Source organism: Rhinoraja longicauda, chromosome 6, assembly GCF_053455715.1.
Source record: "Rhinoraja longicauda isolate Sanriku21f chromosome 6, sRhiLon1.1, whole genome shotgun sequence".
Lineage (NCBI taxonomy): Eukaryota > Metazoa > Chordata > Chondrichthyes > Rajiformes > Arhynchobatidae > Rhinoraja > Rhinoraja longicauda.
Window position 1 is genome coordinate 43,359,581 of NC_135958.1, and position 14,641 is coordinate 43,374,221.

The following is a 14,641-nucleotide window of genomic DNA, read 5'->3' on the forward strand; positions in this document are numbered from 1 at the left end:
GATTTCATCGCTCTTCGTTCAGTACCTCCAATCTCTGTTACTCTTTGTTGTTTGCTAGGTTGGAATTGACATTGACGATTTTCCTGAATTTGAAAACGACATTGACTTCACGGAACGCCTGATTTCGGAGCAATCCGTATTTTGCCTTCCTGCAACGGTAAATCATTTTCATGTAATGAAACCGGGGCCTTAAATCCTCTCCAAATTATTCCACATCTGCCTTAATTCCTCAATCTTCCAAAACACGGTCTACCTTCCCTTTAAACACTCCCTGTGATCCAACTCCTAAAACTGTCTCGAAGAGGACTACAGAACTGTACCATCCTCTGTGAGTTGAAATCACACACACTCAGCTATCAGTGACCACCTCCATCTTGTGATGCTTTTCATTTTCTCCCATGAGTAGAAACATCTCAATGCCCCCCCCCCCCCCCCCCCGCCTATGATGTCCTTAAGATTTTGGGTTTCATTAAATTCAACCCCAGTCTCCTGATCACAAAAGGAAGATGACTAACTGTTTGGGCTGTTCATGATAGACCGACCCTCTCCTGTCATCAGTGCATGTTGTGTCTCGCTGGAGGGGCAGCTGAAAGGGGCCATTTCTGGAGAATATGGGTCAACTTTCCTCTGATTTCTCTGATATCAGCACAGTGGCGCAGCGGTAGAGTTGCTGCCTTACAGCGAATGCAGCGCCGGAGACTCGGTTCGATCCCGACTACAGGTGCTGTCTGTACGGAGTTTGTACGTTCTCCCCATGACCTGCGTGGGTTTTCTCCAAGATCTTCGGTTTCCTCCCACACTCCAAAGACATGCAGGTATGTAGGTTAATTGGCTTGGTAAATGTAAGAAATGTCCCATGTGGGTGTCGGATAGTGTTAATGTGCAGGGATCACAGGTCGGCGCAGACCCGGTGGGCCGAAGGGCATGTTTCCGCGCTGTTCCTCTGAACTAAACTAAACTAATCATCTACAGAATGCACCTGGAAAAGAGTTGGAACGGTGGTCATCTCACCCATTTGCCTCAACTCCTGCTCCAGTGGCTGGCATCAGTAGCAGGAGTGTTTAATTGCAAAGTGTAACTTCTCTTCCATCTGTAGTGCTTCGAGTATCCAAACTTCTTCCGTGTGGTTCTGACTGTGCCTGAGGACCTGATACTGGAGGCGTGCAACCGTATCCGCGAATTCTGCGAGGTGCATTTCCAGTCACAAGAATATTGCAGTGCGCCTGATATTGAATGTGATAAGTAATCACGTGTACAGAGTTACTATCAAATCTTCATCTTTGTTATTTTATTCAATCCTAAGAAATGTTTAGATTTCTGTACAAAGTTTGATTTATTATTTATGCAAAGTAATTCTCATGAAATTTAATCTGTGCCATGGTGGGTCAGCTTGTGTAGAGACTGGTGAGACCATGGTTATCAGCTGCCGCTGGCTTTTAGACCACTTCCAATGTTCAGATCCAGATCTGTTCACTGCTGACACAATTAATAAACTGTCACATTTACTCTAATAATTGTTTCAGGGGATAATCTCCCTCTGAGCTGGGACAAAGAGGAGCAAAGAATCGATGTAGTAATTGGAACAATAAACTGTGTAGGTCCGTGGCACAATCAGCAATCTCCTCACATACATCATTAGATCCGTGGAACAGAAGACAGAGATGGTATCGCCCTCCCTAAACTTGTCGGTGTGAGACTTCTGAAAGACCTCACTTGTTCCTCTTTGGAACATTGCATTTTATAAGCAGCAGTTGGAGCGGTCACGGTGGTACAGCGGTAGAGTTGCTGCCTTACAGGAAATGCAGTACCGGAGACCCGGGTTCGATCCCGACTACGGGTGCTGTCTGTACGGAGTTTGTACGTTCTCCCCGTGACCTGCGTGGGTTTTCTCCGAGATCTTTGGTTTCCTCCGGCACTCCAAAGACGTACAGGTTTGTAGGTTAATTGGCTTGGTAAATGTAAAAATTGTCCCTAGTGGGTGTAGGATGGTGTTAATGTGTGGGGATCGCTGGTCAGTGCGGACCCAGTGGGCCGAAGGGCCTGTTTCCGCGCTGTATTTCTAAACTAAATAAACTAAACTAATTGGTTTGAGAAATTACTGCCATCCTATTGGAGGCAATGATTCTCAGCCACAGCTGGGACGCATCATTTATTTTCCTGCAGCAAACCTTCCAGTCACACAGTAAGTGCCATTGATTACTCACGGATGGAAAATAATAATAATATAATAATAATAATAATAATAATAATAATAATAATAATAATAATATTCATTTATTGTCATTGCAACGAGTACAACGAAATTAAAAAATAGCTAATCCTGACGGTGCGTACAAACATATATGCAATAAATGCAAAAACAAATAAATACATAAATACAATTATATTAAGTACAAGATTTTTTAACGGTGTTGCCTAGTGCAAAGGTAGTGTTCAGTTCTCGTATGGCCCTGGGGTAAAAACTGTTCTTAAGTCTGTTTGTTCGGGATTTGATCGACCTGAAACGTCGACCAGAGGGCAGATGAACAAACAGACGGTGGCCGGGGTGGGATGGATCTTTTATTATTTTGCCTGCTCTACTGAGGCAGCGTAGGCTGAACAGGTGCTCCAGGGAGGGCAGTGAGCAGCCGATGATCTTCTGGGCCGTCGTGATGACCCTCTGAAGGGCCTTCCTGTCCTTTTCTGAGCAGCTGGCATACCATGTGGTTATACAGTATGCCAGCACACTCTCGATGGAGCAGCGATAGAAGGACATCATGAGCTTCTCCTGCAGGTTGGTCTTCCTGAGGATCCTCAGGAAGTGGAGTCTCTGCTGTGCCTTCTTTACTGTGGTGATGGTGTTGGTAGACCAGGTAAGATCCTCTGCGATGTGCGTACCCAGGAACCTGAAAGTGGGTACCCTTTCCACACAGACCCCATTGATGTAGAGTGGGTCGTATTCTACACTGGTTTTTCTAAAGTCAATTATAAGTTCCTTTGTTTTGGAGGAGTTCAGGACCAGATTGTTCACTGAACACCATGCTGCCAGCCTTTGGATTTCATCCCTATAGGCTGTCTCATCTCCTCCTGAGATGAGTCCAACCACAGTCGTGTCATCCGCGAACTTGATGATGGTGTTGGTGGGATGGGTGGGGGCGCAGTCGTGAGTGTAGAGGGAGTAAAGGATGGGGCTCAACACACAGCCCTGTGGTGAGCCGGTGCTCAGTGTAATGGTGGAGGAGAGGTGAGGGCCTATTTTGACGGTCTGGGGGCGGTTGGTCAGGAAGTCCTTGATCCATTGGCAGATGGTTTGGGAAAATCCAAGGTCGGAAAGTTTGGTGACCAGTCTGCTCGGGATGACCGTGTTAAAGGCAGAGCTGAAGTCGAGGAAGAGCATCCTCACATAGCTCCCCTGGTGTTCAAGGTGGGTCAGTGCAGTGTGAAGAGCAGTGTCGATGGCATCCCCTGTAGACCTATTTGCTCTGTAGGCAAACTGGTGTGGGTCGAAGGTGGGTGGGAGGCTGGCTTTGATGTGCTGCAGGACCAGTCTCTCGAAGCACTTTGTGATGTGTGAGTGCTACCGGACGGTAGTCGTTAAGGCCGCTGATGACAGACTTTTTCGGCAGTGGGATGATTGTGGCGGACTTCAGGCAGGGAGGGATGGTGGATTTTAAAAGGGACAGGTTGAAGATTTTTGTGAAGACCTCAGATAATTGGTCTGCACATTCCCTCAGCACTCTGCCCGTCACACCATCGGGGCCTGCAGCTTTCCTGGGATTCACTGCTCTGAGCACGCGCTTAACATCATACTCCTGCACAGTGAAGGTGTTGCTGTCAGGTGCTGGAGAGGGTGTTATGTCTGCCACTGTAGCTTTCACCTCGAAACGAGCAAAGAAACAGTTAAGTTCCTCTGCCAGCGAGGCGTCGCCGTCGGCAGTCGTGCGGTTGCTGGTCTTGTAGTTGGTGATGTGCTGGATGCCTTGCCATACCCGCCGTGGGTCATTGTTGGTAAAGTGGTCCTCAATCTTCCTCTTGTAGGACGCTTTGGCATCCTTGATGCCTCTCTTCAGGTTGGTTCTAGCAGCACTGTATAGAGCTCTATCACTAGACCTGAAGGCGGTGTTACGGTCCTTGAGGAGAGACCTGACATCCTTTGTCATCCAGGGTTTCTGATTGGGATACAACCGGATGCGTTTGTCGACGGTGACATTGTCAACACAGTTTTGGATGTAGCAAAGTACAGTTGATGTGTACTCCTCCAAGTCCTGATCCTCAAAAATATCCCAGTTGGTCCTTTCGAAGCAATCCTGCAGCTGCGAGGAAGCTCCTTCAGGCCATGTCTTAACAGTCTTTATGGTGACTGGAGCTTTCCTCCTGAGTGGGGTGTATGCTGGAGTTAGGAATATGGACAGGTGATCTGACTGCCCCAGGTGTGGTAGTGGTGCTGACCTGAAACCCTTCTTAATATTTGAATAAACCTTGTCTAGTGTGTTTTTCCCCCTGGTAGCACATCTTATGTGTTGTTCAAGTTTCGGGAGAACTGACTTTAGGTCTGCATGATTGAAGTCCCCGGCTATGATGTGGGCTGCTTCTGGATATGTGCTCTGTTGTGAGTTTATTGCACCGAGCAGGTAGCCTAAAGCTGTGCTAGCGTTAGCATTCGGTGGGATGTAGACTGCTGTTACTATAACCCCTGTAAATTCACGAGGAAGGTAAAAAGGCCTGCATTTAACTGTTAGGGACTCCAGATCAGGAGAACAGTGGCTATCTATGATTTGGATGGGCAGACCTGTAGCAAGGCATAACTCCTCACCCTTAAACAACCTGCATCTAAATGTGAATATTCAGCACTGTGCTGGACTGCCCACCTGTGGATGTTTCCACTGATTCATTTACTGGCATCCTTGAATTATTAACCTTCCACAGTTGTAGGACATGGCAAGCTCAAGGACCTGTCCGCATAATTTAACCCACCCCAGAACCAGAAGTTGTGAGTGCCTCAGTCCACCAAGCCCTTCGCCAGTGATGTTCCACCTGAGCCTCAGGTCAGATACACAGCCAATGTCCTTCCAAATGTGTATACTGCCTGTCATTATCACCCTTTCAGGCAGGTAGTTCCAGGCCACTACCAACCTTGTCTCTAATCAAAGGTAGACATAAAATGCTGGAGTAACTCAGCAGGTCAGGCAGCATCTCGGGAGAGAAGGAATGGGTGACGTTTCGGGTCGAAACCCTTCTTCAGTCCTCTCAATCTTTCTCCCCATTTATGTATGAACCCCTCTGCTCAGGGACACGGATATACGGTATGTACAGTACATTCAAATAAGGAGCAGGAGTTGGGTTTTGCGGCTCAGCGATTTAACAAGACAAGGCTGATCAAAGTGTCTCCAGAACTCCACCTCCCCTCTGTCCAGAGCATCCATTCACCTCCTTGGTTATCAAGAATTAAACTCTATCTTAAATATATTTAAAGGCTCTGCTTCCACTGTCCTCTCCAAAGACAAACCGACAATGTTCCCAATGTTGGGGGAGTCCAGAACATGGGGCCACAGTTTAAGAATAAGGGGTAGGCCATTTAGAACGGAGATGAGGAAGAACTTTTTCAGTCAGAGAGTGGTGAAGGTGTGGAATTCTCTGCCTCAGAAGGCAGTGGAGGCCAGTTCGTTGGATGCTTTCAAGAGAGAGCTGGATAGAGCTCTTAAGGATAGCGGAGTGAGGGGGTATGGGGAGAAGGCAGGAACGGGGTACTGATTGAGAGTGATCAGCCATGATCGCATTGAATGGCGGTGCTGGCTCGAAGGGCTGAATGGCCTACTCCTGCACCTATTGTCTATTGACAAAGAATTCTACCTTACCTGTCTTGAATGGGTGACCTTTTCCAAACTGCTTCCAATGGGTAAACTCCCCTTCTTAAATAACAAGACCAACACGACACTGCTCTCCATTACGGGCCCACGGCTGTCCTATAGAATAAAACCATGTCATGACAAGGTTCATTGAGTGGACAGTACAATGTTAGCAGTCTACCGATCTTATTGCTGGGGATTCACCCATTTTCTAATATGATACATTAATACATTCCATCCCTTGATTCTGGTCTCATCTTGGGTTGCCAACTTCTTCATTCCCAGATACGGGACAAAGGGTGATGTCACCGCCCCACACCACCTCACCCAGCCAGCGGCCTCGTGCTCCCTCCCGGGCGGCTGCCATTGGTGGAGCGGGAGCACGTGGCCGCTGACTGGGTGAGGTCACATGGGGCGCGGGGCGGTGACGTCACCCTTTGTCCCTTATTTGGGAGTGAGGAAGTTGGCAACCCTACTAATACGGGACAAGGGCATCCCCGTACGGGTGCAAACTAATTTAGCCCAAAATACGGGATGTCCCGGCTAATACGGGACAGTTGGCAACCCTAGTCTCATCTGCAGCTTTCCATCAGAGGACTTAGTTCTGGGCTCCTCTCACCAGGGAGAGTGTAAGCAGAGTGAGTGTATCATTAGGACAAGGGTAGGTGCATTTGTTACAACGAAGTACAGCAACAATATATGCAATATATAAAGCCGCATTGGTCTGAAGGTGAAGTCACTTTCACTTCTGCTACTTCAGGGGGGTTTGACTGTGCTGTATAAACATGTAGAATAACTCGCAGACTTCTACAGGTAAGTTCCAACATTCAGTTGGTCTTTTCATGACTTTGTCCGTGGTCCCTGTTAGTGATCCCTGACCCCGTGATTCTTCTTCATGCTCCCTTACTTTCTGATTTCATTGAAAGAATCACAGAAACCCACCGCACAGGGGAAGTCCACTCTGCCCGGCAGTCAATGCTACCAAATAATGGACGTCAGGTTATTCCCACTCCCCACCTCTTTGCTCAGAGCCCTGCTGTTTCAGCCCCTCGAGTGGCACACTGGATGCCTTCACACTTTCCACATTGAACTCAAGCACCCACAGCCCTGTCCATGCCCTACTGCAGTCATCTGGTGCACTGTTCACTGTGTCACCTCCCTCATTGACGAAAACAAATGTAAGTGTACAGCAATCTACTGATCATCAGCTGAATCCTATCTGAAGGAACTGGTCACACTCACAATCACTCTACACGGCCAATATGCTTTAGCTGGGATTAAGTAGTTCCATACAGACTAAATGCAGATTAACACTTTGATTTATGGCTGCTTTAAGGTTATTTCTGCATCTGATCTGCTCAAATGGATCCTTTTAATGCATTATTTAATATTATTATTGTAAAGATTTGTTGTGTTTCTAATAAATATCCTACAAACTTTACAGCTATTTTTTTTCTTTATTATTAGTGAAGTTCCTTGTGTGGGCTGTATACTGTACTTCATTGGACAAGCAGAATGTAAACTGGTACTGCACTTTCCTCTGCTGTGTCCACACATAGACAGTGTGGTGAAGGAGGCAAATGGAACGCTTGCCTTCATTGGCTGAGGCACTGAGTGCAAGAGTTGAGACATGTTACAGTTGTACAAAACATTGGAAAAGTTGCACTTGGAGTAGTGTGTGCAGTTCTGGTTGCACAATAGAGGGAGGGTGCAGATTAGATTTTATTGTCATATATGAAATCCTTGTTCACATGAAGCTCACAGAGTAAACAGTATACACACAGTAATAATAAATACAATAAATACAACGATCTGTGCAAGAATTTAGTGTTAAAAAAGTAGTGCAGAAAAATATTTAAATAAAATGTCAGAATAAGTAAACGAAGTAGAGTTAAGTGGACACAAGGAACTGCAGATGCTGGAATCGAGCAAAAAAACATAATGTGCTGGAGTAACACAATGGGTCAGACAATATCTCTGGAAACATGTATAGGCAACATTTTGAGTTGGGATCCTTCTTCATACTGATACTTCCTTCATACTGATTCTTCATACTTCCTTCTTCATAGTAGGGGGGAGAAAGCTGGAAGAGTGGTGGGGAATGGGACAAAACCTGGCAAGTGATAGGTGGAGACGGGTGAGGGGAATTATGGCAGAAAGGTGGACGAATGCCAGAGATGAAAAGGAGACAGACGGCTGGCTATGAGATAAAGGAAGGAGGCATAAATTGTGAGGCCAGAGGAAAGGGTGTAAGTGGGGACAGGGGGCGGGAGGAATGGGTGCACATCAGCTGGGATACAGGGAAGGGGAGGGTAGCTGGTGTTGGTTAGTTACCTAAAATTGGTTATATCCTTGCAGTGTAAGCTACCTGAGCTGAATGTGAGGTGCTGTTCCTCCAATTTGCCTGCGGCCTCACTCTGGCAATGGAGGAGGCCCAGGACAAAAAGATCAATGTGGGTATGGGAAATTGAGTTAAAGTAGTTAGCACCCGGGAGATTCAGCGGGCCTTGGCAGACCGTGTAAGTATTTGGAGAAACAGCCCAGTCTACGCTTGGTCTCGCCGATGTAAAGAAGGCCATTTGAGGAGCACTGAATGCAATAGATGGAGTTAGAGGAGGTGCATGTTTCCTGCAGTCGGCTGTGGTCCCCGGATGGATGAGAGAGGAGGTCTGGGGACAGGTGTTCCATGTCCTGCAGTTTAAGTTTAAGTTCAGTTTAGAGATACAGCGCGGACACAGGCCAGTCGGCCCACCGAGTCTGCACCGACCAACGACCTTACACTATCCTACACACACTAGGGACAATTTACATTTATACCAAGCCAATTAACCGACAAACCTGTATGTCTTTGGAACGTGGGAGGAAACTGAAGATCTCAGAGAAAACCCATGCAGGTGACAGGGAGAACGTACAAACGTACAAACTCCGTGTAGACAGCACCCATAGTCGAGATCGAATAAGGATTGCTGGCGCTGTAAGGCAGCAACTCTGCCGCTGCGCCACCGTGCCACCCTAAATTGCTGAGGCAATACCTGCGGAGGGAGTGGTTTGGATCGGAAGGGATTAGTGAACCAAAGAGTTGCAGAGGTGGTGGTCGCTGTGGAAAGTAGAAAGGGGTGGGGATGGGAAAATGTGACCACATTGAAGGAGGCGGAAATATTGAACAATGATGTGTGGGATGCAGAGATGTGTGGGTGAAAGGTAAGAACCAGGGGAACTCTATCCTTGTTCCATCTGAGGGGAAGGGAAGCGGGAGAACTATGGGACACAGAGGAGATGAGGGTGATGGATCCATCTACAACGGCAGGGTGGAAACTATGTTTACTAAAGAACGAGGACATCTTGGATGTGCTAGAGTGGAAAACCTTATCTTGGAAACAGATGCGGAGACGCTGAAAAAATGAGAGTAGAGAATGGCATCTTTGCAAGAGGCAGTGTGGGGGAAAGTGTAGGTCAGATAACTGTGGGAGTCAGTGGGTTTATCATAGACATTAGTCAATACTCTGTTCCTTGTGATGGAGACAGACAGGTGTCAGAGACAGTCCAAGTAAATATGAGGGAATGGTGAAGCTGGTGGTAAAATTGATGAAGTCAACGAGTTCAGCATGGGTGCAGGAGGAGCCCTGATGCAGTCATTGATGCAGCAGAGTAAGAGTTGGAGTGTGGTGTACATGTGGTACAAGGACAGCTCAGAGTAAACGATAAAAGCTGGGGCACATGCAAGTGCCCATGGCTACAGCTTTACATTGAGGAAAGTGAGAAGTGTCAAAAGAGAGGTTGTTGAGGGTGAGGGCAAGTTCTGCCGGGCGGAGGAGAGTGTAAGTAGTGGGGAACCAACTGGATTTCTGATCAAGGAAGCTCCAGAGGGCCTTGCGACCTTCCTTGATGGGAATGGAGGTGCAAAGGGACTGGACGTCCATTGTGAAGATAGGGCAATGGTGGCCCAGGAGTTGGAAGTTATTGATGTGTTCATAAGATCATAAGTGATAGGAACAGAGTAAGGCCATTCAGCCCATCAAGTCCAATCCACCATTCAATCACGGTTGATCTATCTCTCCCTCCTAACCCCATTCTCCTGCCTTCTCCCCATAACCTCTGACGCCCGTGTTGAGGAGTGTGTGAGGTGTCTCAGGTGTAGGAGTTAACAATTAAGGTTAGAGTACATGGCCTCACCTCCGGGAAGAAGGTGTAAGAGAGGTTTATTCACAAAATGCTGGAGTAACTCAGCAGGTCAGGCAGCATCTCGGGAGAGAAGGAATGGGTGACGTTTCGGGTCGAGACCCTTCTTCAGATTGATGTCGGGGGTGGAACAAAGGAAGGATATAGGTGGAGACAGGAAGATAGAGGGAGATCTGGGAAGGAGGAGGGGAAGGGAGGGACAGAGGAGCTATCTGAAGTTGGAGAAGTCGACGTTTCTGGACCTCACCATCTCCATCACAGGGGACAGACTAGTGACGGACATTTACTACAAGCCCACCGACTCGCACAGCTATCTGGACTACACTTCTTCCCACCCGGTCCCCTTCAAAAAGTCTATCCCCTACTCCCAATTCCTCCGTCTACGCCGCATCTGCGCCCGGGATGAGGTGTTTCAGACTAGGGCTTCCGAGATGTCCTCGTTCTTCAGAAAACGGGGCTTCCCCTCCTCCATTATAGATGAGGCTCTCACTAGGGTCTCTTCTACATCCCGCAGCTCCGCTCTTGCTCCCCCTCCCCCCACTCGCAACAAGGACAGGATCCCCCTCGTTCTCACCTTCCACCCCACCAGCCAGCGTATCCAACATATCATCCACCAACATTTCCGTCACCTACAACGGGACCCCACCACTGGCCATATCTTCCCATCCCCTCCCCTCTCTGCGTTCCGCAGAGACCGTTCCCTCCGTAACTCCCTGGTCCACTCGTCCCTTCCTACCCAAACCACCCCAACCCCGGGCACTTTCCCTTGCAACCGCACGAGATGCAACACCTGTCCCTTTACCTCCCCCCTCAACTCCATCAAAGGACCCAAACAGTCTTTCCAGGTGAGACAGAGGTTCACCTGCACCTCCTCCAACCTCATCTATTGCATCCGCTGCTCTAGATGTCAACTTATTTATATCGGCGAAACCAAGCGCAGGCTCGGCGATCGCTTCGCTGAACACCTGCGCTCGGTCCCCATTAACGCAACTGATCTCCCGGTGGCCCAGCACTTTAACTCCCCCTCCCATTCCCAGTCTGACCTCTCTGTCATGGGCCTCCTCCAGTGCCATAGTGAGGCCCACCGGAAATTGGAGGAGCAGCACCTCATATTTCGCCTGGGCAGTTTGCAGCCCGGTGGTATGAACGTCGACTTCTCCAACTTCAGATAGCTCCTCTGTCCCTCCCTTCCTCTCCTCCTTCCCAGATCTCCCTCTATCTTCCTGTCTCCACCTATATCCTTCCTTTGTCCCACCCCCGACATCAGTCTGAAGAAGGGTCTCGACCCGAAACGTCACCCATTCCTTCTCTCCCGAGATGCTGCCTGACCTGCTGAGTTACTCCAGCATTTTGTGAATAAATCGATTTGTACCAGCATCTGCAGTTATTTTCTTATACTACTAGGTGTAAGAGAGGTGATTGGTTCAGAAGTCTGAGAGGAATGGGGAGAAAGCTGTTCTTAAGTCTGGACATCTGAGCTTTCAAACCCTGTATCTTCTCCCAGAAGGTGGAAGAGAGAAATGGGAATGGCCAGGGTGGCAGGCATCCTTGATGATTTTAGTTTAGTTTAGTTTAGTTTAGAGGTACAGTGTGGAAACAGACCCTTCGGCCCACCGAGTCTACGCCGACCAGCGATCCCCGCACATTAACACTGTCTTACACAAACAAGAGACAATTTACACTTATACCAAGCCAATTAACCTACAAACCTGTACGTCTTTGGAGTGTGGGGGGAAACCGAAGATCTCGGAGAAAACCCACGCAGGTCACAGGGAGAATGTGCAAACTCCGTACAGACAGCAGCCGTAGTTGGGATTGAACCTGGGTCTCCGGCGCTGTAAGGCAACAACTCTACCACTGCGCCACCGTGCTGCCCTGATACTTAATACTTCCAATCTTCCTGAAATGCACCATGAAAATGGACTGGATGGGAGCAAAGGACAAGCCTGTGATGGACTGGGTACATTCACCACTCTCTGGGATGACTGGATAGGCTTGTCCATTTTTCCTGGAGCAAAGAAGGCCAAGAAGTGACATGATAGAAGTTATGAGACGCATAGGTGGAATAGAGTATGTGTAGGAAGGAACTACAGATGCTGGTTTAAACAAAGGATAGACACAAAATACTGGAGTAACTTAGTGGGACAGGAGGCATCTCTGGAGAGATGAAACGGGTGACATTTTGGGTCGAGGCCCTTCTTCAGACTGTCTCGACCCAAAACGACTGTCTCACCTGCCTGTTCCGCTGAGGAACTCCAGCATTATGTGTCTATCATAGGCAGAATAGAATCTGTTTCACGTGGTCAAAGTATCCAAAACTAGAGGTCAGGGTTTAAGGTGAGAGAGAGGTGGTTTAAAGGGCTGTGAGGAATACATTTTTTACACAAATGCAGAAACAGTAAGATGTTTTGAGAGTCATCTGGAGGTACATGATTGAGCAGAGCATTCAGGGATGTGGAATTAAGGCAATAGATGTGGTGGCCAAAGGATCTGTGTCTACGGTGTGCATGATATTCAGGGTGTGTTCCCGGTAATGAGAATGTCAATATCATTATACATTACATAGAACATAGAACAGTATCATATCATATCATATCATATATATACAGCCGGAAACAGGCCTTTTCGGCCCTCCAAGTCCGTGCCGCCCAGTGATCCCCGTACATTAACACTATCCTACACCCACTAGGGACAATTTTTACATTTACCCAGCCAATTAACCTACATACCTGTACGTCTTTGGAGTGTGGGAGGAAACCGAAGATCTCGGAGAAAACCGTGACCTGCGTGGGTTTTCTCCGAGATCTTCGGTTTCCTCCCACACTCCAAAGATGTACAGGTATGTAGGTTAATTGGCTGGGTAAATGTAAAAATTGTCCCTAGTGGGTGTAGGATAGTGTTAATGTACGGGGATCACTGGGCGGCACGGACTTGGAGGGCCGAAAAGGCCTGTTTCCGGCTGTATATATATGATATGATATGATGATGATAAAACCCACGCAGGTCACGGGGAGAACGTACAAACTCCTTACAGTGCAGCACCCGTAGTCAGGATCGAACCTGAGTCTCCGGCGCTGCATTCGCTGTAAAGCAGCAACTCTACCGCTGCGCTACCGTGCAACAGAGGGAGCAGACCCATCAGCCTAGTGTCCATGCTAAAAATCATCTCTTCTGCCGACATTCCACATCCCTTCATTCCTCACATATCCACGTGCCTATCTAAAACTCTCTGAAATGCCACTATTTAGTATGCTTGTCGTGGCTGGACAGTATATTGAGTACAGGAGTTATGATGTCATGCTACAACTGGACAAGAGGTTGGTGCAGCTACATGTAGTGCTGCACGCAGTTCTTGGTGGCCTGTTATAGGAAGGATGTGATTAAATTGAAAAGAATGCAGAGGAAATGTCCAAGGGGATGTTGCAGGGTCGGCAAGGTTTGATTTATAGACAATAGACAACAGACGATAGGTGCAGGAGGAGGCCATTCGGCCCTTCGAGCCAGCACCGCCATTCAATGTGATCATGGCTGAACATTCTCAATCAGTACCCTGTTCCTGCCTTCTCCCCATACCCCCTGACTCCGCTATCCTTAAGAGCTCTATCTAGCTCTCTCTTGAATGCATTCGGTGAATTGGCCTCCACTGCCTTCTGAGGCAGAGAATTCCACAGATTCACAACTCTCTGAGTGAAAAAGTTTTTCCTCATCTCCGTTCTATACGGACAGGTTGGACAGGCTTATTTCTTTTTCATGCTGATATAGGGATCCTCACATCAGCTACAGTGCGGTCTTGACCTCCCATCTACCTCATTGGGGACCTTTAAACTTTCTTTATGTAGACAAATCGGACTTCAATGTTATGTCTTTGCACAAAATATTGTACCCTTTACCCTTTACCTGTGTACTGTGGATGGCTTGATCGTATTCATGAATAGTCTTTTCCTTGACAGGATAGCACAAAAACAAAAGCTTTTCACTAATATTCTGATACACGTGACAATGATAAACTAAACTAAATCAGATGTTAATAAAACCAGAAGAGGCATTGATAAGGTGAATAGCCATAGTTATTTCTCTAGGGTAGGAGAGATGAGGGGAGGGCATAAGTTAAGGTGAGACATGGAGGCACCTTTTTCTAGAGATTGGTGGATTTATGGAACATGTTGCCATTCCCCCACATTTCCGTCACCTTTAACGTGATTACCAACTACATCCCATCCCCTTTCTGCCTTCCTCCGCAACTCCTCGGTTCATTAATCGCTTCCCACGTAAACCAGCCCCTCCCTGGGTACTTTCCCCAGCAACTCTCCCTACACCTGCCCCTATACCTCCTCCCTTACATCCAAGCAGGAACCACAGCACCTCCTCCAGGCGAGGCAGAGGTTCACGTGCACCTCGCCTAACCCCATATTGATCTTTCTGTTCTGGGCCTCAGGCAAACTGGACCAACAGCTTGGGTAGCTCTTACACTCATTTCTCTCCACTCCTCCCCCCCCCCCCATTTTTCCAACTATATTTTTTCCGCTGTCTTCTATCCTTATCTCCCACCTTTTGCCTTTTCATCTGTGGCCTTTGTTCAACCATCTGCCTATCAAAACAAACCATGTACACTGTACCTGTACCCAGCTATTACTTGT

At 47.8% G+C, this 14,641-nt stretch overlaps 1 protein-coding gene across 1 annotated transcript in view; it reads left to right on the forward strand.

Annotated features, from left to right (window-relative positions):
* Window positions 1-2,409, forward strand: part of tat (tyrosine aminotransferase) — a 29,716-nt gene extending 27,307 nt beyond the window's left edge. Inside the window, exons 11-12 of the mRNA XM_078400881.1 lie at window positions 59-157; window positions 1,097-2,409. Coding sequence (XP_078257007.1) covers window positions 59-157; window positions 1,097-1,246 — 249 coding nt within the window. The 3' untranslated portion in view covers window positions 1,247-2,409. The remainder of the gene's footprint in view (window positions 1-58; window positions 158-1,096) is intronic.
* Window positions 2,410-14,641: the final 12,232 nt, after the last annotated feature.